At 44.4% G+C, this 27,136-nt stretch overlaps 1 protein-coding gene and 1 long non-coding RNA gene across 5 annotated transcripts in view; one reads left to right on the top strand and one right to left on the bottom strand.

Annotated features, from left to right (window-relative positions):
- Window positions 1-5,821, bottom strand: part of Adamts9 (ADAM metallopeptidase with thrombospondin type 1 motif 9) — a 163,403-nt gene extending 157,582 nt beyond the window's left edge. For both annotated transcript variants that reach the window (XM_075983443.1, XM_075983444.1), the window contains exons 1-2: window positions 5,345-5,821; window positions 4,362-4,762 (exon numbers count right to left, since the gene is read on the bottom strand). In XM_075983443.1, coding sequence (XP_075839558.1) covers window positions 4,362-4,762; window positions 5,345-5,459 — 516 coding nt within the window. In that variant the 5' untranslated portion in view covers window positions 5,460-5,821. The remainder of the gene's footprint in view (window positions 1-4,361; window positions 4,763-5,344) is intronic.
- Window positions 2,622-27,136, top strand: part of LOC142856241 (uncharacterized) — a 326,516-nt gene continuing 302,001 nt past the window's right edge. For 2 of the 3 annotated variants that reach the window (XR_012911607.1, XR_012911608.1), the window contains exon 1: window positions 2,648-3,121. This is a non-coding gene — a long non-coding RNA (uncharacterized LOC142856241). Of the gene's footprint in view, window positions 3,122-27,136 lie in introns of all 3 variants that reach the window. The other variant, XR_012911606.1, reaches the window with a different exon arrangement.

The raw sequence follows: 27,136 nt of genomic DNA, 5'->3' as shown, positions 1-27,136 counted from the left end.
TAAAAGCCATTTTCCCGCCCCCCTCCTCACGTAGCTCCAAGTTTTGCAAATGTTCCATGATGCCTCCAGCTTGAACCATGCAATGCTTTATGAACGCTGAAAGTGCCCAATGGGCAGCGTCTCAGAGGAGACACCAAACTCTTCCCTCTTCCCACACTGAAAATAACCAGAAGTCTTCCCTTATTTCCTGGGCACAGAAGAAAAGAGAGCCCTGAAGAGGCACGGACACCTGTACCCGCATCGTCCAGAGGTGCGGACACCTGTACCCGCATCGTCCAGAGGTGCGGACACCTGTACCCGCATCGACCAGAGGTGCGGACACCTGTACCCGCATCGTCCAGAGGTGCGGACACCTGTACCCGCATCGTCCAGAGGTGCGGACACCTGTACCTGCATCGTCCAGAGGTGCGGACACCTGTACCTGCATCGTCCAGAGGTGCGGACACCTGTACCTGCATTGTCCAGAAGTGCGGACACCTGTACCCGCATCCTCCAGATCCTCTGCCTCACATTTGCTGTCCTGCACCCAAATCTCTGGGATCAGTTCAAGAATGAAAATTTTAAGACGCTCCCATGGTTCGTATACAAGAAATGGCATGCAAGACGCCCCGCCAGGCTAAGGCACTGCTTTCCCAAACCAAGGAAGATCGAGAAGCCTGAAAGAATTCTTTTTCCTGCTGAGATTTGAGGGGGGCGCCACTCTGTATTTACAGATTCAAAATTTCTAGACGTGACGTCTAGAACCGGACTTTTTAAAGAAGCCCCCCTCATGACTCAAGCACATAGATTCAGTCACTTTTAGCATAGTCTGTGACAAACTGACGGATCCCAGAGAAGCACCAGGTCAGCACATTCATGCTAGCCAAAGCATGTCTATCTGCAGTCAGTATGTAACTGGGGTTTCCTAAGTACAGGGAACGGAAAGCCTACCGGAGCCGGGACTAGTGAAAGAATCCCGAGAGGCACAGAAAGGAAGGGACTTGTCCTAAGTGGCCCTTAAGTAGTACAGAGCAGGTTAGTGTTAATGGTGATTCTTGAACTCAGAATCCTGATTTTACATCAGTGTCTGCAAAAAATAAAAGTCCTTCTCCGGAGGAGTGTGAACGGGGCCTCTGGCCTCTGGTGAAAAGTATGGAGAAGAAAGGCTGAGGTGAAATTACAACCTGGTCACCTATCAGCATGAGGTCTGGGGCAAGAAGGTTGTTCTGAAGGCCCAGGAACTCTTACCAGCAAAAATGGTTAGCTCTGATGGTGGGGGCCTTGTATCACAGATCATGCAGCAAAAGCTCAATAAATGGTAACAATGTGGAGGAAAAAGTAATTTTGTTGTTGTTTCAGAAAGAATTTTGTTGTTGTTTCAGAAAGAATCACCGGGACCCCACATATCTTGTGTTGGCTGAGGTGACCATTATGGCCATCACCATATCCACAAACACGCTATGCTCAGTCTACACTACAGCACGCGAGAGGAACAGCTAGGCGTGAGTGCAAATGCCTGGGACAGAAGAGGAGAACACGGGCACAGAGAACACGGGGCACAGCTGAAGGAAACAGTGTCTATGATTTTGGAGCAGAGGACACCAGGTGGAAGACGATGGAGTCTTGTAAGGAAGAAACATGAAACGTTTTAAAAGAAAAAATGTTGACCCAGGAATTTAGCTCTCTTGCTCGCAGATACAAGACCCAGAGTTATCAGCAACACACACACACACACACACACACACACACACACACACACACACACACGGCGGGAAATATATGGACTGAACATAGGCAATTAAGAGAGTTTAGAGAAAGCGTAAAGCTGACTACTTGAAATAGGGAATTTCAGAAGAAGAAACTAAGATGAAATCGGACTTTGTTGGGACATATGGGTGAGGAGATGTAACATCAGAATCTTAAACACCAGCTGCGGCACTTGCTACTGTTTGCGAGACTATGAGGAGATGTGTAGGTTATGGGGACAAGCACAGCAATGAGATCTCACAGCCCACTTAGGGACCTGCTCTTGATGTGCGGCAGGGATCGAAAAAACAAAAACAAAAACAAAAGAAGAAGAGAAACAGGTAGATGGAGGTATTTCTCAGACAGTGGTCCTGAGGAGAGAAGGGGAGCATGGACTGAGGTACATACATTCGCTCAGCAGAGGAGAGCCATGTGTGAGATGGGAGTCAGAGACACTGAGAACTGGCAGGTGCGGGAGTGTGTGTGGCAGGTGTACCGTTTTAGATCACTCCAAACAGGGCAGATTTCCTGGAAGCCTTCCTGGGGAGTCAGGAACACCATTATGGAGAGACCGCTACAGAAATGATAAAGATGAGTTGTGGGAGGAAATAAAAATTCCAGGAGACAACGAAGGCAGGAAGCTCAGAGTTAGATTAGTGGCCAAAGATACAAAAACCTAGTTGGCATATTTTTAAAATATATGTCGCCCTATCCCCCCAAAAAGGCCCGTTGCAAATTATATGCCTTTCGAATGGGGTTAGGTCAGTCCAGAAGCCCGGATTCTCAGTTCTCAAGGAGACCACGTGCACTGTGTTACCATGTAAAACCACCAATGGAAATTAAGGTCCTACGCAGAAAAATATTTATACAACTGCTGGGGCCACTCGGATTCCACCGGTGTGTAGGCGGGGAAAGAGGAGGAGTAAAGAGTGTTTACCAACCAAGTACACAGCAGCCCTATCTAAGAACCAGGAATTGGGGTCCCTAGCTTTAAATCAGGGGTGCGTTGTTTCTCTGGGATTCGCCTCAAGGCTTTTCAGCCTATCTAGGCGATAACCTCTCAAAAGCGGAGCCATTCTAGCGTCCAGGACCAGGTTTGAGGCCATGATGACTCAACGCAGCATCCCCTCCCCGTGACAAACTGCGGTCTCCGCCTATCCCCAATCAATCTCAACCAGGCACTCTGGGCGCCAGGATTCCCAGGGCTTAGCTGGTGGGTAAAGGGGCTCACCCCCTTCCCCATAACCCAGCAGGCTAGACGGCCTTTCCACCCAGTCTTCTGGAGTGCGGAGCTCTCGCCAGGATTCTGCTCTCGAAGGCTTAGAAGGATGTAACCTCCAGACCGGGAATTTAAGACGCAAGAACCAGCCAGCGAATGTGGCAGCCTAGCTCTCGAGTGAGTACCCAAGCCCCCACTTAGAAAGAGGAGGAGGTGGGTGGGTGTGCCAAGGGAAGAGAGTAAATGCCCCGGGGGCGCGGACTTTTAATAGCCAATTGTGCGTAATGCGCAGTGCTGTGAGCTAGAAGAGCGAGCCGTGGGAAAGTTTCTGCGTCATAAGCGCGTGGAAGGACGCACGTCGCCTGGGAAAGTGAAGGACCACCCTAGTTGGGTCCAGAATTTTAAGAGACTCTCAATTGTCGTACGAATTGGAGGCGGATGCCTTGTTAGTTCCACTGGAGGGTAAACAGAGGGGTCAGGAAGGAGGGGATGGAGATACCAACTTGGATCTCCCACTAAGTGCCCACTAGGCAGCTCAGGGTGGTATCCGTCACACTCAACCTTCGTAGAGAAAAGTGCGCTGTTTGTTCCTATTCCTGTCTATTTGGAACTGCCACGGGTTCTAGAAAAAACGGGACTCTTCTTAAGGCTACCTCTCCAGGCTCTCTCCCACTACTCTAGCGCCTCCAGCAGCCACCACGCCAGCAGGGTGCAGAGTCGGACTGCAGTGCTACCCCCCCCCCCCGCCCCCCGCCGCCGCCCTTCCACCCTCAAATACCGCCTTAGAGACAGGCTCCGCCCTCACTCCGGGCTCTCAGAGTACTTGGCCCACCCTTCCTTTCCCGGGACAGAATTGGCTTCCCTGTCAGTCTGGTTCAGTTTCAAAATTCCTTGCACGTGATAAAAGGTTCCGAGAAGAAAGAATGCGGGGACACTAGGTTATGTACTCCTGTCCATAACGAGAGATATCCCAGCACTCCAGAAGGGGTGTCCCGGGATTGTCAGTTTACATCCCTGGCTCGGGAAGCACCAATGAGGAGTTAGGTCCGCCCTGTGCTCAGCTGCTCCGCTCCAGGGCGGCCAAGTTTGCTACAAGAAACCACAACCCCAGCAACTTTCTCTGAGTTTGTAAGTCGACGTGCAAGCTACTCTGCAGAGTTGGGCTACGCGCAGCAAGCGCAATGCATCTCCGAGACAGCTTCATAAGATCCACGACCCTCTGGGGGATAGATGCGTACTTTCTTCTCGAGTGTAAGCGCAAGCACCCCGCCGGTAGACCCCCAAATCCTGGGACCAAAGCCAGTGTTGATATTTAACCCCAGAGCATAGACTCCGTAGGTTCAGACTAGGGTGCAATTAAGTCTTAAAGAAGCAGACGAGGAGGCGGGGAGGAGGAAAGGGGCACGCGCCCACTTACCATTCCGGAGCACAGGCTGATGACCGCAGTGTGCTCGGACTTGGTATTGACATGGCCTTTGTAGAAACAGTGCCTAAGTTCCGTTTCTTCTTCTGAATACTGCTTGGTCTGGTTCACCCCTGGCTCTCCAAGGAGGGTGACAGTGAACAGTGGAGCGATAAATCCGGTATGGGCGGTGAGATTAAATAGGAACTGCTGGCCGAAGACTGAGAGGCGATAATGTGCCTGGGAAGAGGTAGAGGAAGGCGAGGAGGAGGCGAAGGCAGGCCAGGGGTCAGAGGCAGAGTTAATGCTTCGTCGCCTTCTTTTGAAGTGCACGTTCGTGGGAAAGGGTTCCCCGAGGGTGTTCACTCGGATGGGAGACGCGATCTCATATTCGCTCAGAGTCTCTAATAATTTCACTGCAGGGAGAAGCAGAGACAAATGAGCTAATGATTCGTTTCTGGGAAAGCTTTAATTTAAAAAGGAGATGGGGGGCTTTGTCCTAACTTCGCAGCCCGTCCTGTCAATTCTTTCACCTTCCATCTCTGGACAAATATTTGTTGAACGCCTACTGTAATAGTAACAGCCCACAACTATGCGAGGCGCCCAGAATACAACATGAGAACTCAGACAATGAATAAATCTAGAAACATAAAATAATTACAGGTTCTGATAAATTCCTGAATAAAATCAAATGTGCGCTCTCCAGTGATCCCAGCTACTAAGTAGCATTGATTTGGGACGGGGAATAAGGAGAAAGAGTAAAAATCAGGCAAAAAAAAGGCTGGGGGTGGCCCTAAAATTCTTGCGGTGCCTCCCTCCCTCCGGTTGGCTAAGGATGACCCAGAAAAGGGAGAGGCCCAAAACGCGAGGTAATTCTTTCTAGGAAAAGGAGAGAGGCCTCTGTTGTGGGGTGCCCGCCCCAGAGCGTGTGTTGAGGAGGTGGAGACGGAGTGTGTGTGTGTGGGAGGGGGGACCTTGAGGGTCCAGAGCCACGTTACCTTGCCTCGGGTGCAGCCTGTCCTTGCGCACGGCCGCCGCGGCGTCAGGGCTCCTCATCTCAACCAGGTCCGGCACCAGGAGCGTTAGCAGTGTGGCCCAGGATACTAACTGCATGGTGCTCTTCACCCCTCCCCCCCCGCTTCTCTCACCCCCCCTCCCTCCTGCCGGCTTTGGTGGCTGGCGGCGACGCAAGGCAGTAGCAGTGGAGAGCGCGCGGAACCCCAGCGCCCTGCCGCCAACTTTTTGACTTTAGGAGTCGCTGAGGTCTTGCAGAGAGGGTCCCGTGTGCGCTCGGCTGAGCAACGCTGCCGCCTGCCGTGAGCTGAGCCGCTCTGGCCGCAGAAGGAGGAGAAGGAGGAGGAGGACTGGGGCTCGGCTGCTCGGCCGCATAATGTCCAGCCAGCGGACAGGAGAAGGCGCGGAACGTGCGCTCCGAGGCGCGCCGGGCGCCCTGTGCTGGCCGAGTTAGCCGAGCCGCTTCTTGAATGGGGGGCCAGGGGGCGGGGGCCCCCGCGGGCGCTCAAATACCCTGGGTGCACGCCTCCAGGAGGAGGAGAGGGGAGGAGAAAACGAGGCAGGCGGCCCGCCTCCAGTCCCCTCCTCAGCCGCTGGTGCCAGGACACAGCGCTTTAGGCCCCTCCAGCTGCCGGAGGCGGAGGCCAGAGACGCCCGCAATGGCCGGAGCAACCGGTGGCCATTCGCGTCACCTCCCCGAGGTGGGGTTTTCAGAGTCGGCCTGCTAGGAAGGGAGAGCAGAGAAAGTTCCCTTCTCTCGGTGGCGCTCTGCTATTCACTTCGACTCTCCTCCTCTCCTATCTGGGTCTCTCCGGTTTGGAATCTCTCTCTCCCTCTCCAGGTCTTGGTGAGGATCTCTCTGGGCCCGTCCCTCCTCTCCGATGGTCTCTTCTTTCTCTGCTTTCTACTGTGTCTTCCCCGTTTCCCCATTTCTGCCGGTCCCGTTCATTTTGTCCCCATCTCTTTTCACTACGGCACTTGGGATTTCTTACAAGAGAAAGTAGCGCTGCGCCGGAGTCCCAATCTCATACTTGATCACGAGGAATCAGATTTGTCACCTGAGCTCTACTCTCCGTTTAATTGACCCAAGTCAAGAGTTTTAGACTCCTATGGTTCCAGGTTCTGTTTCAGATCCGCAGTTCCCTGAAAGTTTGCAACAGTTTAAACCCGGGTCTTCTCAGGAGTCTATCCCATGGCTAGAGCGTCTACGGGTTTCTGTAGGTCACCGCTCACAAAAAGTTAAAAAGTTTACTGTAGTTTGGGAGCCCCCGACTCTGCCCGAGATTTGAGGGGAAGGGAGAAGGGGAAAACTGAGAAGCTGTTGGTCTCGGGGGGGGGGGTGTCACTCGACCCCCCTCCCCGGGATTTCTCAGTCACTTCCGCTGGCTTTTAACAGTAGAGACATGGGAGCAGGGAAGTGACTCCAAGCCAGACACCTCAAGCTATCACCTCTCTCCGGTTGAGGGTGCACGTTTGAAAGTCAGAACTCTAGAAGGGGAGAAAAAGAGAGGGGAAGGGAGGTAAAGAGGGAGAACTGTTAAATCCTGGATATTTCAAAAGCACCTTTTCCCTTTAGCTCGCAGGAAGGAGAGGATGTGCTCATTCCAAAGGAAAGGAAATGGCAATTTCAGGAAGAGATATGACTAACAAATTTATAATTGCCCGAGTTTCCTAGAACCGGAGTTTGCTGCTGCTTGGCCTGCCACTCAGAACTGAGACTATCAAAGTGCCAATAGAAACCCGAAAACAGTGCGCTGGGAGCGCCGCCCATCCTGAAAACAATGATGTATACAGTTCTGATGATAGCGGAAAAATGACCTGGCAGGGCTACAATTTCCCAAAGATGTTGCTAATCCAATTGGTTAGGCACCACTGAAAGGGACAGACACCCGGTTTCCCTGCGTGGTGTGCACTTGAAATCTCCCTAATCAGGAGGCCCAGGCAGGAAATTGGAGAGATCTTAGACCAGCCTAAGCTGCTAGAAGACCCCATCTCAATACAAAATAAAATAACAAAAGAAACAGGAATTTTTTAAAGGACGCCATCTTCTTTTCATCCTCGCTCCTGGGAGATGCTCAGAGTTGAAGTAAGAAACATCAAGGAATCAATCTACAGGAGTTGACTCTAGTGGAGACCTTACAGCATCTCTACCATTTTCACAAGCCGGGCACCCTCGAAACTCTTCTCTACCAGGCAGGAAGTTCCTCTATTTTAACTCAGATACCTCCTGATCAAGAGATGCTAACAGCTCAGGCATTACTACAGGAGGGGCAGGAGAGATGGCTCCTTGTTAAGGAACACTTGCTACTCTTACAGAGGTCCTGAGCTTGGTTCCTAGCACACACACATGACTGCTTACAACTGTCCCTAACTTGTTTCAGGGGATCTGATTCCCTCTTCTGGCCTTCCCAGCACCTCTACACACAACACACATACCTATAATTAGAAATTTAAAAATATCTTAAAACTCACCACACAGAGGGACATGTGTGTAGCTTCAGTCCTTTGGTTTCTTTCTAAATTGTTAAGAAAGGAGAGATGGTTCAGTGGTTCAGATCACTGGCTGCTCTTCCAAAGGACCCAGCTTTAATTCCTAGCACCCAAATTGCTCACAAATGTAATTCCAGTTTCAGGGGATGTGGCATCCTCACACAGACATGCATGCAGGCAAAACCTCAATATATAGAAAACAAATCTTTAGAAAGGAGTATAGATTCAGTTTGCAGTTTTCAAATCGTTTCTGAGGCAGGGGTCATGTTTTCCATAAGAGCTTATTGGAAGAGAAGTTCGCAGTACCTGCTGTGACCTCCTGAGGTCTCAGGACCACAGGCTCATGACTTCTCATCTTCATGCAAGTGCTCATCTGAGCATCTGTAAAGCGAGCATCTGAGCATCAGAAGTTCTGAGCCACAAAGATGGAACAAAACATAGCAGAGAAGCATGTTTCAAATCCTGAGATCAGTGAGCTTGCTAATCAGGTGTTCATCTTAAGTAATACCTCTTTTATTGAAAATTTACCCCGTACTAGACCGCATGCTAATACACTGCATCTAACTCAGCTTGTATAATGGCCTGACAAGGCAGGAGGTGATAGTTATTTCATTTTATAAATTAAAATACCAAATTTAAGAAACAAAAACAAAAATCGAAGTACTTGGACAAGAATCCTTGACTAGTAAGTGACATAACTCAAATTATTTTGAAAGCTCAATCTAACTTCATACTTATTATCTGTAAGCTGAGATGGTGGCATACACACCTTGAATCCTGCCCAGTATTATGAAGGCAGGGGCAGGCAGGTCTCTGTGAAGTTGAGAACAGCTTGGTCTATACCAGTGGTTCTCAACCTTCCTAATGCTATGACCCTTTCATATAGTTCCTCATGTTGTGGTGATTCCCCAACCATACAATTATTTTCATTGCTACTTCATAATTGTAATGTTTCTACTGTTATGAATCATGAGGTAAGAATCTGTGTTTTCCAAAGGTCACAGACGACCCCTGTGAAAGGGTCTTTTGACCCACCCCCCAAGGGGTCACAACTCACAGGTTGGTTCTATGCAGTGACTTCCAGGCCAGTCATGGGTATACAATACCCATCTCAGAAGACAAACAATAAACCCATAATTATTATACAACCAATGGTTAATTATAAGGCTAGCTAGATTTGGAGAGGGGGGCTAATATTGTCCAGAAAATTGTTGTTCAGTTTCCTATTCCGCCCTCTCCTTCCCTCCCCACTCCTCTCCTGTTCCCTCTCCTCTCTTCTCCCCAGTTCTGGGGATTAAACCGTTAAATGCAGGCCTATCACATCCTGTGGTAGTGCTATACCACTATGTCTCTAGTCCTGAAAAAAGATTTTTGTTTTTGTGTTTTGTTTGTTTTTGGAACCAGGGGCTGGATCTAAGAAGTTCAGGCTGGTCTTGAACTCCCACTGTAGCCCAGGCAGGTCTCAGGTTTTGAACTTGTCATCGTCTGGTGTCATCTTTAAGAGTAGCTGAAGTTAGAGGTGTGAGCCTCCACATTTAGCTTGAACTTTTCTCTAATGCAGAGTAGCAATAATTGTCTCGGATTTTTATAGCTTTTCCTTAGAACTTGCAACAATGCCACACATAGTGTGTGCTCAAAAGCTTTGAATAAATAAATAATTCACTATAACCCTTCACCTTCAATACACATGTGCTCACACAGGGAAGGGTGTTGGATGTTGGCTATATAAAGTGGTATTAAAATTACCTGAGTCTAGAAGAGAAATGTGGATTTTAACTGAACCCCCACCCCCGCCCCATGCACACAAAACTGTCCTCTGAAAGATTCAGTGCTTTCTGAGGTCATTTTGAGTTAACACAGAGTTTTTAAGCCAGTTTTCCTCTCTGGGTTTTTACTGGAATTGAATGTTACTGTAGGTTAAAGTGGAGGCCTTCTTTGGCTGATTCTGCATAAAAATTGGGTCCCTGAGGAGTGATGTTGGCAGTGGATTGTCTAGATGATGAAAAAAAGAGAGATCATACCATAGATGATTCTATTTGCTGAAACAAATGCCATTGAAACAACAGGAAGGAGAGCATACACATGGACACATGCATACATAATGCATGCATACATATGTTTAAATGTTGAGCTTGGTGTCTGTGTACCAAGTGTGCAATACCTGGGGAGGCCAGAAGAGGGCATGCCTGGGACTGGAGTTGTGAGCAGCCACATGGGTGCTCAGAATACAACCCTCTGCCACAGAAGCTGGTGCTCTGACACAGTGAACCATTGCTCGAGCCCTGGGAATCACTTATCTACAGGATGGAACTGGAAAGAAAACACATCTTTGCCTGCCACAGGAGTAAATGTCCTGTGTACATTCTTTTAGTGTTACAGCTGCTGACGTCAAGCAAAGTATCATGCTAGAACGTAGCTTCTTGCATCATTAACAACAACAAGATTATGGGTAACCCGGAACTCACTGGCCTGGAAGTTGAAGTTGACTCTGTCTCCAGAGTTCCGGGATCACGGGTGAGCACCACTGAGTTCTTCCTTTGTGCCAGTTATTTAGTTCTTAGAGCAATCTATTAGGTTTTTTCTTGTCCTCCTCTTAAGCAGAGACTCAGCCGCCAAAGGGCAGTGCACTGCCGAGCATCACAGAACCAAGAGTGCTGGGTAGCCCTGTGATCCGAACTGGGCTCAGCTCCAAAGCTGGCGGTTTCCATGATACAGAACAGCCTACTTGACATACAGTCCTCTGTCTGGCTATTCAAGGTCTTTCAGCCTTTATACCCGACATGTGAGGACATTGCTGCATTTAGTGTTTTGAAAAGCTTCTGTAAAAGTCCTTGGTCCTGTTTGTGAGATAGCTCTTCAAAACACACATCTGGTTGATAACATTGGTTCCACCTTTGGCCTGGTTAATCACCTTGCTTCCTTGTTGTTCTGGTGACACCGCGTGTCTAGTGATTCCTAATATGAATCCTACCGTTGATTCCTTTGCGACTCTGCACGTTGTTCCGCTGCTTCCTCTGGTGCCCTATGGAGTGAGACAGACCATCAGGCCCCAGGGTTTAACCACAAATGGAATTCAGAAATGCCGGACTTCAAGATTAGCCTCCAAGCCACCCCAACGAAAGCTAGATTAGATGTGGATGCCACTTGGGCTGTTCTGAGTTCTCTCTTTCCTAAAAGAGGATATTGACAGAGACAGTTACCATACATATATCCTCCCGGAAGCTGGCAAGCGTCAGGTCGTTTAGAATTGTATTAGAATGTGCATGCCCAGAGTCCGGAACTTTTTCCAGCCCAGTTGGAATGCATGTGCTTGTTGTCCCATGAAACAATGTAAAGGACAAGGATACAGAGTAGGTACTGCCTTACTTTTTAAATGTGTTGACTGTTGTCACCAATTTTGTTCTTGTTTTTAAAGGGGCCATTTTATTTCATTTGCAAAAACCATTCTGTAATAAATGTGTACTCATATAGATTTTGTGCAATTTTACACAGTTGAGGTAAATTTTTGTTTCTCATGATGTCACTGTTCTGGGGGACCCAAGTACTGCTTTAGTAAAAATCATCAGAATTTCATTTTTTTTTCCTGGAATAAGATAGTTTCAGGGCTAGTCTCCTGTAGTGGCTGCTTCTAGACTATGACTCACCAGACACCTGGGAACACTCCATGTCTCCTCAGTGCAGCACGCAAGAGTTAGGCCTCTTCTGTGGACAATACATATCTTTACAGGACCTAAAGATGGAGGAGTGATGGTCACCAGTCTTAGAGAGTGCCAGGAAAAGACTGGGCTGTGCTGGCTCAACACTGTCTCCACGTCAAGGTCTCTACACTTTCCAGTCAGTGGTGTCCCTGGAACCTGCCTGCTGATTGAGGGGTCCGTCTTGATTTCTGACCAAGAGGGAGCTAGAGGCTTAGCATTTCTTTGTCAATTAGCCTTCCCATCATCCCACTCAATTTAAGAGCCTTCTCCACTTCCCCAATGTGTTCTTACATGTCATTGATTTGAACGTTTCTCATACATACCCTTGCTGCTAGTCCCATCATTGTTTGGCAAATTTGTTTTTCTTTGTGTGTGCCTGTGTGTGTGTGTGTGTGTCTGTATATAATCTACATATCTATCTATAGATATATATGCATGTGAGTACAGTTGTGTGTGTCCTTCTTGGTTTGTGAATTCACTTACTTGGCTATGGCTGGCCCATGAGTCCAGGCTCGACCTTTTTCTACCTCCCCATGTTCAGATTTTTAACAGGGGCTCAAGGGCTTGAACTCAGGTCTTCATGCCTGTGCTGCAAATAATTTACTGGCCTGGTTGTCCCTTCGCTTGACTTATATTGAAAGAGATTTACTCTCTCTTCTCATATCCTCATCAAGCAATCAGTGCATGTAGGTTGCACGTTTCTTTCTCAGGCATTTCACCTTTTATTTTATTTTTTAATCTGGACTTTTTGTCATTTGTTTATTTAGTGTGTGTGCACCCTCGTCCCCCTGCATGTCACAGCATATACTGGCAGGGTAGAGGACTACCTGGGTTTTTTGTTTGTTTGTTTGTTTTACTGAAAATTGACTTTTTTAAGTAAACTATATCCTGATTGCAGTTTCTACTCCTCCAACTATTCCCCCCCTCCAACCTTCCCTTCCATCAGGATCTACCCTTTCTATCTCTCATTAGAAAACAACTAGGTGTCTAAGAGACACAATACGATATAATGTAATAAGATTAAAAACCAAACCATAACACATCAGAATAGGGACAAAACAAACAAGCAGAAGGAAAAGAACCCAAGAAAAGGCACAAGGAACAGGTATAGACAATTTGCTCATTCTCTGTGGTTCTATGGATTGACTGTAGTTTGCTTATTGTTGACTTAACAGCTAATATTCACATATGAGTGAATACTTACTATATTTGTCTTCCTGCATCTGGTTTACCTCACTTGATATTACTTAAAGTTCTATCTATTTACTGTGAACTTCATGATTTCATTTTTTTAATGACTAAGTAATATTCTATTGTGTATATGTACCACTGGATCTTGAAGTAATTTGATTCCCATCTTTCTGAGGAACTGCTGTAGTGACTGTAGAAGTTTGCAGCCCCACTAACAATGAATGAGTGTACCCCTTATTCAGCGTCATCACCAGCATGAGTTGGCATTTGTTTTATTGATCTTAGCCCTTCTGACAGTAGTTTTCATGCGTTTCCGTGATGACTAAGGATAATGAACACTCCTTTAAGTGCTTCTCAGCCATTTGAGTTTCCTCTTTTGCTGGTTCTGTTTAGATCTGCAACCCTCTTGTAAATTGGGCATTTGTTTTCTTGATATCCAGTGGTCTTTTGTTTGTTTGGCTTTGACTTCTTTGTAACAGGACTGAGGGCATTGGTTCTTTCCTTCCACGTGGACTCTGGGGATGGAACTCAGGTTGACAGGCTTGGTGGAACGGTCCCTTACAAGTTGTCCCATCTTACTGGTCCCACAATTCTTGAAATAGCCAACACTTAATTTCCCTGTGAACATTTAAGGACATTCCTGTTTTTTTTTTTAATGGTAAATCAGTTTTTACACATGCACAAAAATGTAAGTTTTTAATTAAGTAATGGTGTCAGATGATGTTTGATAGGTTTCCTGTCCTAATTATATTATAATAAAGCTCACATCCGGGGCCAGTGAGTCATCTTCCCAAGAACAAAGAAGACTTTGCAGAGGAAGCAATGAAGTCTCAGACAAGTTAGACGACTAGCCGGAGATGCGCAGCTGTTGTGACTGGATGAGGATGCAAAGCCATGATGACTGATTTCAGAGCCTCCACTAGCTCTGCGTCTCTCACAGGTGTTTCTATTTTACCAACCTTAGTTCAGGGTAAATGATAAAGCCTAAGACTTTTGTTCCAGAGAATGGAGACGTGAATGTCAACAGAATTCAAATTTAAGGCAATTGGAAGCAAAGGAGCCAATGAAAATGGCGCAGGGAGTCTGTCATGAACCTGGGATGCTAGGCACCTAGTGGATGATTGTCCTAGAAGGTTAGACTAAAAAGACTGGCCTTTGCAGTCCCTGGTCTTCAATGGCTTTGCATTCACACCCCTTCCTTTAAGCCCCACTGTCTCCAGTTCTGTCCAGGGTCTTTATGTTCTCTAGGCTATGCTGTGGTTCTTCTGAATAAATATCACCTGCCTGGGGCTTTCAAAGTGGGGCTGGATTTGTGCTTTTTGCAAGCTCATTTGGGGCCTCTCCAAAGAGCCTTTCAAACAACTCTTAGAGGACATTACCAAGGACAGTGGGAAGGGGCAGGTGGCTTTCTGTAGGAACATGCAGACATTGGAAATCTACAGAACCATGCATGTATCACATGTTTCAACGAGACCCGGTAATGAGGTTAACCGGCATGAGATCAATGCTAGTTGTCCACGGTGTATTCGCCACGCATGACCTCTGCATTAACAAATGCCAACAGCAGGGTGAGTTGCTTCCTGGAATGTAAGCCTAGCAATTAGTGTCTTGTCAAGTCCCTATCAGGTGCTGAGAAGGATAACTCCTTGTACAGATTGTCCCGCTACTCTGAAAAGGTGTGACTGCGCACATCAGTGGCATTCACAGGAACATAACTGAACAGGCCGCAGCTACTGATGCATGTGCTCAGGAGGCACAGCTTCAGACACCAGGGCCTTGTTGGGCATCAGGGTATCAGTGAGCATCAGTGAAGTCTGGTCACAGTATGGACCTATGTAAAAATCTGAAGTCAGTATTCCTTAGATTATTTAGCCTCTTAATCATGAACATAAACCTGGACTCAGGTACTTATTCATTCTTCTGTGATTCCGTTTCTAACCAAATGGAGGCTGTAGTAGGGAAACCGTCTCTATCCTGCTCGGTTGTCCTGCTGTAAAGGGACTGTCCAGAGACAGTCAACAAATAGAACATTAGGGAGTTGTAGTCAAAGGATGTGTTCAGCTCCTACTCACGTCAGAAATGCTTGGCCTGGCAACCAGGTCACACTGGCATTTATTTAACTTCATCCTCCCATCATAAAAACAAAGAAAAACAACAACCAACTCCACCTATGCTAGATAAACAACCAACTCCACCTATTCCAGATAGGTTAAATGTCTCAAATAATAGATACACAGCCAAATGGTACCAACGGTTCTTCCTCATCTAGAGCTACAGAAAACTCATATAGTTTCTGTTAAGCTCGTTTCCATATTTATTCTCACAGTAATTTGCCATTCTGTTCAAGGATGACCTTGACCTTATGATCCTGCTGTCTCCTCCTCTGGAAGGCTAGGATTACAGGCACGGACCCCTGCAAGTTTATGTGGTGCTAGAGACAGAATCTGTGCAAGCACATATACACCTGCCCAGCCCGCTACATTCACATATACATACACACATACACACATGTACATACACACATATACATACATAGTCCCACTCCCACACACACACACACAACATTTTATGAAGTGGAAACTGTACCTGATACTTTAAATGTATGCTTCGCCTGTAACAAATGTACCAGAAATTGAGCATAAAACATTAATTCTGCTCTAGAAGAAAGCGGGAAGGAATATTGTCCCTGTGACTGAAGCATCAGAAGAAAGCCCTCTGGATTATGACTCAAAATCCATGAGCCAGAAAAGAAAAACACAAAATGTTCTGCTTCATTAGGAACCAAACAAACAAACTGTGCCTGGCAAGAAACATCGTGTCTTCACCCACTCCTCAGACTGGGCAAAGTGTAAAGAGCAGAAAGGTAACAGCCGACAGTTCTCGGTGAGGGGAAGCCCTATGTCACCAACAGTTCCTGGAGACAGGAAGTCCTATATCACGGTGTCAGCATCTAACGAGGGACATCTTACTGCATTCTAGCTCATGTGGTGGAAGGGTGAGGAAAAGACAGAGGGAAACAGAAAGACGCTGAACTCTCCCTTCAGCAGGAATCCGTTCCAGCAATAATGACATTAAATCATTCACTCTACCCTCATGACCTGATCACCTTTCATTGGGTCCTACCTCCTAGAATTAAGTTCCTAACATCTGCTTTTGGAGTAGACACATTCAAGCCACATCTCATCACAATCAAAGGACAAACAAGAAAAACAAACCAACAAGTAAACAAACAAAAAAGCAAAACTCAAGTCATAACACAAGAAAGAGTTTTCCTTCAGCATCTAAGAAAAACTTGCACAGCATGAAGATATCTGGAAAGAAAGGAGATATGTGTCACAAATAGGAAAAGATACTCGATTTTGCTCATAAAAAAACATACAAATTGAAAATCTCCTGATTTCAGCCTTTACCAGATGTGTAAATCCTACAATTTGATAAACACAGTCGGATAAGATTTGGGTGTTCCTAGACACCTTTGTTGGGTGTCAGAGTTGCCCTAATTCCTGAGACGGCAACTTGATAACTTGCATCAGGACGGAACATCCTATACTTTGGCCTGGCCCTTTCCATTTTAAATGTGTCATGTTTTCATGCGCAGGAAATGCCATATACAAGCTCTTCAGAGTAGAAGTGCTTCTCGACTCAATCAAAAAAGCCGGGATGGGATAATCAGATCATTTCTAATGGCAAAAAAAAAATTTACAAAGAAATATAAATTAATAGAAGACCGATTAAGTAACTTAAGATGTATGAAGACAGCAAAATGTCTAATCTCTAGGATAAAATAGACTAAGATACTTCTCTCTGTGTGTTTATGTGAATGTGACATATGTGCATGAGTTCTATTTGCACTACCAATGTGTATGTTTGTGTGTGTGAGTGTGTGTGTTTGTGAGAGAGAGAGACAGAAAAAGACAGAGAGAGAGAGAGACAGAGAGAGAGAGAGACAGAAAAAGACAGACAGACAGAGAGAGAGAGAGAGAGAGAGAGAGAGAGAGAGAGAGAGAGAGAGACAGAGAGAAAGAGACAGAGAGAGCGAGTGAGCAGGGGCAGATATTGAGTGCCCTGCTTCGGTCACTCTCCACTTTACTCCTCTCCAACAACATCTCATTGAACCTGGGGCAAGGCTGGCAGCCAGCAAGCCCCTCCTCCTGCACCCTCCCTCTATTTTGTTTTTATGTGGACTCTGGGGTTTGGAGACAAGTTCTGTGCTTGGGCAGCCAATACTGTTACCCACTGAGCCATCTCCGCGGTCCCTCTAGTCACTTTTACAGATATATGTGTTGGCATGTAAAAGAACTCATGCCAAGGATGTATGTAGCAACACTGCTTAGAAGGTGATGAGCAGGAGGCTACATGTCCTCAGCCCTCAGGCCAAGGAATGACAAGTTTCTGACACTTTATTTCAGATCCAAAGAGGGAACCAGGTAGCAGCTGACTGGCCATGTATTTCTGAAGGGAAGAATCTAAGCTGCAATATGCTCACTTACCTAAAAAATAGTTCACTAGATGTTTATATATAGACACTTATAAAGGTCTAGAATGCTCCAAATTCTTGTCTGGAGGAAGGGGAAAGAGAAGCAAGTCTGTAGAAGATGCTTGGTTAAAGGCACTTCAAATTTATTTGTAGTGTCCTGACACTTTAGGCATTTGGGTAAACACACATATTCTATTATTTCAGTGCTGTGCTAATTTAAGTTTTTAAAGGTACATTGAAAACAGCAGTATTTCCTGCATATACTCGAATGTCTGACTATGTGAGCCACCAAACTGGTATAGTGATACCAAAATGTTCCTAGTCTATCCTCTTTCCTGGATTAGTTCAGAATACCCACTAGCACACATGAAGTGTATTTCCCAGTCTATTTTTTTCAGCCAAGAAAAGGTTAGAAGCTGAATGAATGAATGAATGAATGAATGATAAGCCTTGCTTGGCCGTTACTTTTCTGCAACGCTCGTTTAAAGCAACATTTCACGGATACAACTGCCTCCCCTTAGGGCCTGACGTGGTAGATATGTTAGAGTAGTCAGTGTTAAGATGAATACAATTCTGAAACGTAGCCAAGACTTTTATTCTGCCGATTTCTGGTCTTTTATAGCAGGTAGCGATTCTGGGCGCATCTGTGGGTCCAAATGCAGGAAATCCCTGAAGCCCACTTTGTCCCAACAATACCCTTGATTTTGTAAACAAATGGAATCCCCGAAGTGACCAGTGTTGACAAACCACCTTCGACTCCCTGGAAAGCAATGACTTTTAAATCCTCAGATGTTCCCTTTCAGGATTAGAAGACAATCTTTCTACGTGTGTGTTCCAGAAGAGCGGGGACCTTATCGGTATGGTTGCCATTGTGTTCCAGTACCAGCATCGTGCGGAGCATAGAGTAACCGTAAATATTTGTGGAATGAGTTGAAGCCACACAAAAGAAAGATAAAAGTAGAACCACAGATAAATTCTACGCTGCCCGGAGAAGCAGAGCAGGGAAGAGCACATCGTGCTCTTCAATTTACGCAATGGTGCAGGACAGCGGGAACCATAGAGATGCAGGAACACTGGGAGCTCCTGGGGGGAGCGATTTGTCTCAGTTCTGGGCTCCTGGTCACATTCCAGCTTGATCTGCATGGAAGTTTCCTAAATGCACTTACTTTATGAAAAAAATTCATTAAGTTACACCATGGTGATCAATGTCCCTGCTACTTTGAAGGTTCTTCAAAAGTTTCCCATTTAGTAAATGAAATCAATTTCTTTCATAAAAATAGGAAGTCAGAGTTAAGTAAATGCCTATCACTGAGATTTTGAAATTTCAATCTGTCAGGATGTGCATGACATCTGTGGAAAATCTTCTATCCCACACGAGTTTTCTTTCTGAATCTGTGAACAGGAAGTGCTAAGTACCGCTCCAGGGCTTCAGCCTGGGTCCTTCCTGTATCCAGACAGTGCTCTGGCGCAAGGTGTTGTAGTTCCTGGTTTGGACAGCAGCTGTGGGGTGGAAGTGATTCTGCCTTTGGGGTTTTAGCACCCATCCGTTTTCCGCTGTTTATCTTCTGAAAATTTCCAACCCTAAGCTGAGGGAAGCTGTGGAAGAAGGAGACCAGGAACTTCCCAAGTGCACAGCCTGGGGAACTTGTGGTGTTTCCTGCTAACAACCACTTAGTTTTTCCAGCTTTTCTTCCTGCTTTAAGGCCTTCATTTGAAGTAGTGTTCAACATCGGTAAAAACAGCAAGGTGGTTTTGAGTTAGAGACACATCCTAGTTCTTGGACTAAGTGCTCTGTTCAGAGGATGGTTCTCAGGTGTCAAAGGTTAAAGACGACTTGAACATTCATCAAAAACAGATTGGTGTAGTGTATTGACATGCAAAAATGTAGAATAAACATTTGTAAAGAAGAGTAAACTATGTGTGTTACAATAACACAAACAGGTAGAAAGCACAAGGTGCAGAATATGTGGATTACTAGTATTTATGAATGTGTCGTTCCTTTTTTCCTACAATGAAATGAAAAAGGCTGTGGATATGGGTTACTCCCAGGGAGCCGTATGTACTGTTTCCCTGTGTGCTCTATTCTTCTTGGATATTGAAACCATATTATAGATTGTCTAATTAAAAATAGGCTTAAAAAGGCAAAGTAACCCTTTGGTTAATGACTGCCATTTTGCCAAGAATGTAGGTCAATGGTCCCTGGACGGCAATAAGAAGGACGTTTGTCTGAATGTGTCAGAAACTTCTAGATTACTTAGCCCACAGATAAGTATGAGTATGCTGGATTCCTATTTTTAAGGATTTAAACACTGAATTTGCTGGTGTTATATTGCTGTAAAGAAAAAGAAGAAATAAAAGTTTGAAAATTGAATGTCAGAGCAAAGGAAATATCTGGAACCCCCCTGGGTTTATTTAAGCATGCTCCTCTAGTGAAGGAACAACAATAAAACCGGCGTTGCAGACATCGGGAGGAGACTGGGTATGAAGAACGAAGGCCTTCAGTGGCAGAGAATTGCTCATGCTTTGCATGAAAAGGACGACAATATTTTATGCAAATGTGTATACACATATCATCATACCTGTGTGCATGCGTAGATCCAAAGTTTAACAAAGTGATTAATCAAAGTGATTGGATGCTGTTTTAAATTTTCCATTTTCAAAAGAAGCTGAATCAAGCTTATGTCCGATATTAGGAAATTTATAATAAAATAGTTAATGAGAAAAAATTTAAATGTGCTACAAGCAAACCTTCCCAGTAGTAAGTTAACGGAGTCCAGGAAAGCCAACTATGCACAACAGTCCTGCGTTATGCTAAACTCGAGGACATGGTAGATCTGAGATTGCGGAGCAGGGTCATGGCCGCTGCCAATGCTTCAGACTCAAGGTGACCCTGCTGTGTGGGGATTTTCACAGCATCCTCTCCCTGTTTATCAGACACATCAGACATCATGCATTTCTCTCCAATGGACTATCTGTGAAGAAGAAACAAGTAAATCTTTACCCAATCAAAAAAGAACAGACACATTTAGTACATTGCTTTAAAATGACATGTAGAACTAGGCATGGCAAATAGTCCCAGCCATTTGGAGGGCTGAATCAGGGGACTCATTGAGCTCAGCAGTTTGTGGTTAATCTGGGCAGCATAGCAAGATTTGTTTCGTAAGCAAATATTTTTAAATACATTTAAAATGAAATTTGTTCTAATGAAATTATCCCAATGATACTTCCATTTTTATTAGGCTGTTATTTAGATGAAAGTCACACACTGTATTAACCATTTAAGAGTGAATATTCCAGTTATCTTTAATACATTCACAATGTACAAATATCACATCTAGTTCCAAAACATTTTCATCACCCCAGGAATGACCTTGTGCCCATTAAGTAATTGTTTTCTCCCGTCCTCCTCCTTCCTCAGGCCCTGGTAACCACCAGTCTTCATTCAGTCTCTCTAGCGCTCATTCTAGACATTTTGCACAAATGGACTCATATGTGACCATCTGTGTCTAGCTCCTTTGATTCAGCCTATTTTCAAGGTTTATCTAAATTGTAGCATGTATCAATATAATTATTACGATCAAGTAATACCCTATTGTTTGGATATAACACTCTTTAGTTTTTTTAATCTAAGTCACTTGAGTTTCTTTCCACATTTAGGGTGTTATTGTGAACAGTCACATGTACATATCTTTTGAGTTCCTGACTTTGTGGGGGGGGGTATGTGAGTACAAGTGCACATGTGTGTTAAGTGTGTGTGGATATAGATGCTACAAGCTAATCTTTGTGTTGTCTTCAGGCTTTGACTACCGTAGTTTTCAAGACAGTCTTTTGCTGAGACTTGAGGCTTTAGCAATTCTGTGAGGCTGACTGGCCATGAGCTCTGAGGACCTTCCACCTCTCAGTGGTGCTGGGTGACAAGTTCATGCTACCACACCCAGTTTGAAGACATGGTCCTAGGGACCAAACATGGATCTTCATGCTATTGGAATAGTCACTGAACGATAGCACTAGTCCCTGGTTTCAGTTTTTTTTTAATTTATCCTTGTCTAGGAATTGCATTTCTGGATAATATGGTAATCCTGATTTTAATTTTTGATGAATAACCAATGTATTAATATTTTCCATTCCAATGAGAAATACACAAAAACTTCAATTCCTCTACATTCCCCCCAACACTTGCTATTGTCTATTTTCTAAATATTGCAATCTATGGTGTGTGTGCTATAGTATTGTGTTTGACTGTGTGTATGAGTGTGTGTATGTTATTGTATGTGAGTTTGTGTGTGTATGAGTGTGTGATTGTGTTTGTATATAAGTACATGTGTTAGTGTATGTGATGTGTGTGAATGAGTGTGTGTATGTGTGGTGTGTGTATGAGTGTGTGTGTGTGAGAGAGAGAGAGAGAGAGAGAAAGAGAGAGAGAGAGAGAGAGAGAGAGAGAGAGAGAAGGAGGATGTGTATAAAGTACCTCGTTGTGACTTTGGTAAGCATTTTCCAATTAACCAGTAATACCAAGAGTGTCTTGTTGTGCTTGTTGAACTTTGTATACCTTTGGAGAAATAAATATCTATTTAGTTTTCTATTTTAAAACATGGTGGTCTTTCCCTGTTGAGTTGTAGAAATTCTTTACATATTCTTCATACTGGACCTTTATCAGACTCATTTGTAAATGTTTTCTTTCTGTCTTAAATGTTTTCTTTGAACTTTATTTGCCATGGTCTTTGATAGACCTGTAATTTTGCTTACTAATATTACTAGAAAAGTGCTATTTTATGTTCTCTTTTATCTGCGTATATACTGGCCTTGCTTTGTGTTCATTCACATTGTTGACAGTAGTTTTTCATCTTAATAGTAATTCACCATCTATGACAGATTTCTTGAGGCTGTTTTGATTATTTAAGCCAATTCAGCCCAACTTACCATCCAGACATTAAGAGCAGAAACAATGGGGACTCTCCTGGGTGGCAGAATTTGATTCACCCCATCTGTCAGGAAATCCTCAAGGGTTCAGATGGTGTGTGTCAAGAACTGGTGGCAACGCCCAAATAAACTTCTTTCACCAAACCTAGGTAAGCATCTTGTTTTGAAATCTCCACCATGCCAACTTCATGGTAAGGTTTTACCCATGATACAAACCACAGCAGTTGTATTATTGAAGATTAGAAACCAGCCTGCCGTGCCTTCCTTCTTCAAGTTCTGCCTTTTCTTTCTTTTCTGACTTTATTATGTTTGCTGACCCCAGAACGAAGTAGGTATAAAAGCCCCACTCTAAGGTGATCCTCTGGTTTCCTTTGTATTGATTAAATACAAAGTAGATTTGGTCTCATGAAACCCACAGGTGGATGTGAACACTAACTAGTACAGGGACCGGTCTCCACCCTCGGATGCTGATAGTCTTAGGTTACTGATGAATGATTTAACCCCAGGTAAATGGTGAGATACTGATAATTGTGGATAATAAAATACTGCATGGGGGTTTGTTACCATCACCTCAGGTACTAGGATTATGCAATCAGTAGTCACTGTCGTTCCTATTCTACTTGTATGTAACCAGTTTTCAGACTTTGACAAAGACAGTTCTGAGTTTTTGGTACTCAACATACATGAGTCTTGCTGAGAGATGGGGTAATAAAAGTAGCAGTGTATCTGAGAGGGCTCTGGTGAGGATGAGATGAATAAAGACCAATGTGACGTCAGGGTCACAGTGTGCACTACCTGGCCTATTTTCCCTAGAGCTTTCCAAGGTTAACCCCCAATCCTCTACCCCAGCAACCTTAGCAATTCCAAGTAAGGATGTTTGGTCAACCAAGAGTCAGGAACTTAGAATATGAAATCAGAAAATAGTTATTTTTATTGCAGAGATGAAAAATGAAGACTAAAATACTTGACCTTATGCAAGAAGCACAGGCATCGTTCAGAAAAACCCTTCGTGGTCACAGAATTAAAGCATTTAATTCCTTTTCAAGGTCTCAGCGGTCATGTGCTGTACTTGGATGTTGTTTTTCAGTCTCTCCTTCAATTCTTTACTCATTCAATCCAATCTCACAGAATTATGGTTTAGAGAAAAACACTAGAAATTTATACATTTCAAATAGTGAAAGTTGATCTTTGTGACTTACATTGTCAGGTCGATGAGTTGAGTTTTCTAGAGATTTTCCTGAACTCATCCACTTTAAAATGACAGTGATGTCTCCTTGCATGGTGGACACGGTGGGGTTTCAGTATTGCCTCAGGCCGTAGAGGAGAGCAGGGCCGAAATAAGCACATCTGCTCTGGTCGGTGGGCTTTTCTTCCCTAGCGTTGATGAAATGATCTTAAGAAGATGAAAGCGATGAAGCATTTGTCCTTTGCTCTGCCCCATGTAATGGTCCACAACAAGCAGGCTCCTGACAGAGCAGGTGGCCTGCCCACAGTCACAACACAGAAAAAGACCCAAGAGTAATCTGTTTCTATCACCAGCCAAAAGAAAGGCAAAAACGGTCTCTCTGTGCTCCCATTAGGATTTTGTGTAATCTTTTATTTTCATTTCAGCAGAGAGAGGAAATTCAGAATCAGTCACTTCATCTCAAATACAATAATCTTCTGGTATTGTATTTACCATAACATGTCATAGAGAAAGCGGATATTTCGCCTGGGAGCCGCGGCCCTTGCAGGGAGACTGACTTTCTTCAGCAGCCCCGTGTAATAAGCTCAAGAGAGCTCCATGCTGGGTTAAACTGCAGCTTTCCACCCCCACCTGTGCAGCAAACTGAACAGGAGGCAACCTTTAGGGAAACAGGATTAGATTTCACAAAAAGATACGGGAAAGGATACAAAAACCTGCCCCCCTGTCTCGTGCAAAAGTCAGAGAACAAAGGAGCCAGCGGCCATGTCTTCAAAGAAGAGCCTTCCCTAAAGAGTGTCTGCTGGGCCTCAACTTCCTTCTGACATGGAGGTTTTGGTGGTTCATTTTAAACAAAACCATTAGAGGTTCAGATGTTTTAGTTCACAGTATATATATTTTTTTCTTGAGGATCCCTTTCAGGGCAGATTTTGAGTTTTGATTTAGTAGGAAACACTACAGTCAGGTACAAAGAAGAAAGGAGGGCTTATTTCTAGTCTGGGGCTCAAGTGGGACAGACCCATGGCCAGCCCTGGACAGTGTTCCCAAGGCTCAGGTGTCAGAGGCTGGTTGACAAGAGTGGCCTCCAGGGTGTGTTGAGCCAGTTTCCAGGAGCATATTCTTTTCATTCCTCCCTCCCCCTTTTCCTCTTTCTTGACACTGCAGGTTAAACTGGGGCTCTTTCTTAAAGGAATGCAGTGCAAACGTCGTGGGTCTCGCTCTTCTGAAATGTTGCCCAAGATTTGAAAACCTGCCCAAAGCAGTAGTGATTTGATACTTCAGATGGGGAAAATAACTTCGATTGTTTTTCCCTTGATGTTGAAGGCTGGGGAGTGTTAGAGAGACGCCACATCTGTTTTCCTTTTCTTCCTTTTCTAGAAGTGAGATTCTCTGCTCATCATCCTAGCCCGAGAGGGAAGGTAAAAGGGTCTCCTCAATGAGAACCACGCATGCGTGTGAAGGGTTTATAAATCTGCTCAATATTCTTATGTTGAATTAGGACCACAGAATGTGACAGTACTTGATGACACAGCCTTCTGAGAAGTGATTAAGGTAAAATGAGGACATGCGAGTAGGCCCTCCTTCAAAATCAGAAGTATTCATGGGAAGAAACGTACATGGTGAGGAGAGACCATATGAGTCATGAGACAGCTACCTATGAGCCCAAGAGATTAAACCCAGGAGAAACAAAACCTACAGACACTAAACTTCCAGCCTCCATTACTAGAAGGGGAAAAAACTCTTCTGAATTACACCATCAGTGTGTGGTATTTTGTTGTAGCCATATGACCAAGGGTGTCTATCAAGTTAAGTAACAGTTTCCATAACATAGGGGTGATTGCTACAGACAGGAGAATAGTAGTTTGTTTTCTGATTGTCTTTCCTTTGCTTATTTAATAATCATTTTGCCTTCCCTCTCCTCCTTCCAACCTTTTCTGTAGCCCTCACTATCCCCTTTAAAATTCATGGCTGCTTATTCACACACACACACACACACACACACACACACACACACACACACACACACACACACCATGAGTATATGTGTAAATATGCATATATATGCATATATAAAGTACAACCTGCTGAGTTTATTTAGTGTTGTATATATGTATTTTTATGGGACTGGCCATTTGGGATTTGATAATTATTTAGGGTGCTCACCTCTAGAAAAGGCTAATTCTTCCTCTCTCAGTAGCTTTTAATTGCCTGTAACTCTTCATTTAGGGATGGGGTCTCATGAGATTCTCTCCATCCATGTTGGCATGTCAAGCCTCTGGTGCTGCCATTGTTCTCATCTTGGTTAAGCACCCATATTGGTGAGATTTCATGGGTGTAGTTTCCTTGTCATGAGGTTTCTTGGTCCTCTGGTTCTTACAATCTTTCAGTCCTACATCCACAACATTTCCCGAGCCTTAGGTGTGAGAGTTGTCATACAGCCAGGCATCCTTGTGCACACCTTTTATCCTAACACTCTTGAGACAGAGGCAGGTGAATCTCTGAGCTCAAGGCCAGTCTGGACTACGGGACAAGTTCCATTATAGCCAGGGTTACCAAAGAAACCCTGTCTTGAAAAACAAAAAAAATAAACAAAATAGTTGTAGGGGTTGTGTACCCTAAGTCAGCTGTTTTCCGCACTTGTAGTTTTCTGTAGTGATTTCTGTCTGCTCTGGAGAGAAGCTTCTTCATGGAGGGGTGAGAGCTATGCTTATCTCTGGGAGTAAAGACAGGATTTAGAATTCCAATAAGGATTAAACTGGTTTAGAAAAACGGTGGTAGTAGGTTTTCCTCTGAGACCTATGACCTCACTAACCACAGCTGTTGGTTAAGTTATCAGTATCAGGCATGATTTCCTTCCTGTTCAATGAGCCTTAAGTCCAATTAGCTGTTAGTTACCACCAAGATAAAAATGCCACTCTTGCGCTTTTGGGATATCTTGCCATCCTGATCTCTGTTGTGGTTCATGTCTGTCATAACTGGGCTTCTAGAAGTTGGAAGTACATCTTCAGGGAAGAGGCTTTTTGGGTCAGATGCAGCTTGATTCCTCCAAGTTCTTTATCCAAAGTGAGTTATGTCCTTGGTAACAGGGATTTACCTTTGACTTTTGAGGGGAAATCAAGAGCAGCAGCAATAGTCTATATTGTTTTGGGAGTCTCTAGGAGTTCCCTGACCAACAACATCAAAAAAGGTTCAAAATAGTCGGGTACAGAGCTAAACAGAATGTTCTCAAAAAATGAAATACAAAGGGCTGAGAAATGCTTAGAAATGTTCAACACCTTTGCCATCAAAAAAGTGCAAATTCAAACGTCTTTGGTAGTTAATTTCCTCTAATCAAATTAGCTAAGGTCCAAAAAAAAAAAAAAAACCAAATACTGTCACAAATACTGTCATAGGTGTGGGGAAAGGAAAACACTTATTCACCGCTAGTGAGGTGCAAACTGGTGCAATCACTATGGAAAACAGTGTGGAAGTTCCTTAAAGAAAACTGCAAATAGGTCTACCATACAATCCAACCATCTGACTATTGGGCATAAACACACCCAAAGCCCTCCATATCCTACTCTAGAGATATCCACTTATCCATGTCCACTGCTGCTCCACTCATAATAACCAGGAAATAGAAACAGCCTAGATGTCCACAAACCAAAGAAAAAGTGGTGTATTTACACAGTGGAATATTATTTAGCTATCAGGAAAAAATAAAACGTGTAGGTAAATGCATGGAGCTGGAAACAGTCATTCTAAATGAGCTAACCCAGCCAAAAAGAAAAAAAAATCATATATCTTCAGTTATGGATGTTTCATTTAAAATATTCAT

The sequence above is a fragment of the Microtus pennsylvanicus genome, chromosome 8, assembly GCF_037038515.1.
Source record: "Microtus pennsylvanicus isolate mMicPen1 chromosome 8, mMicPen1.hap1, whole genome shotgun sequence".
NCBI lineage: Eukaryota > Metazoa > Chordata > Mammalia > Rodentia > Cricetidae > Microtus > Microtus pennsylvanicus.
Note: the sequence above shows the minus strand (reverse complement) of the source record. Positions and strands in the feature narration are given on the sequence as shown.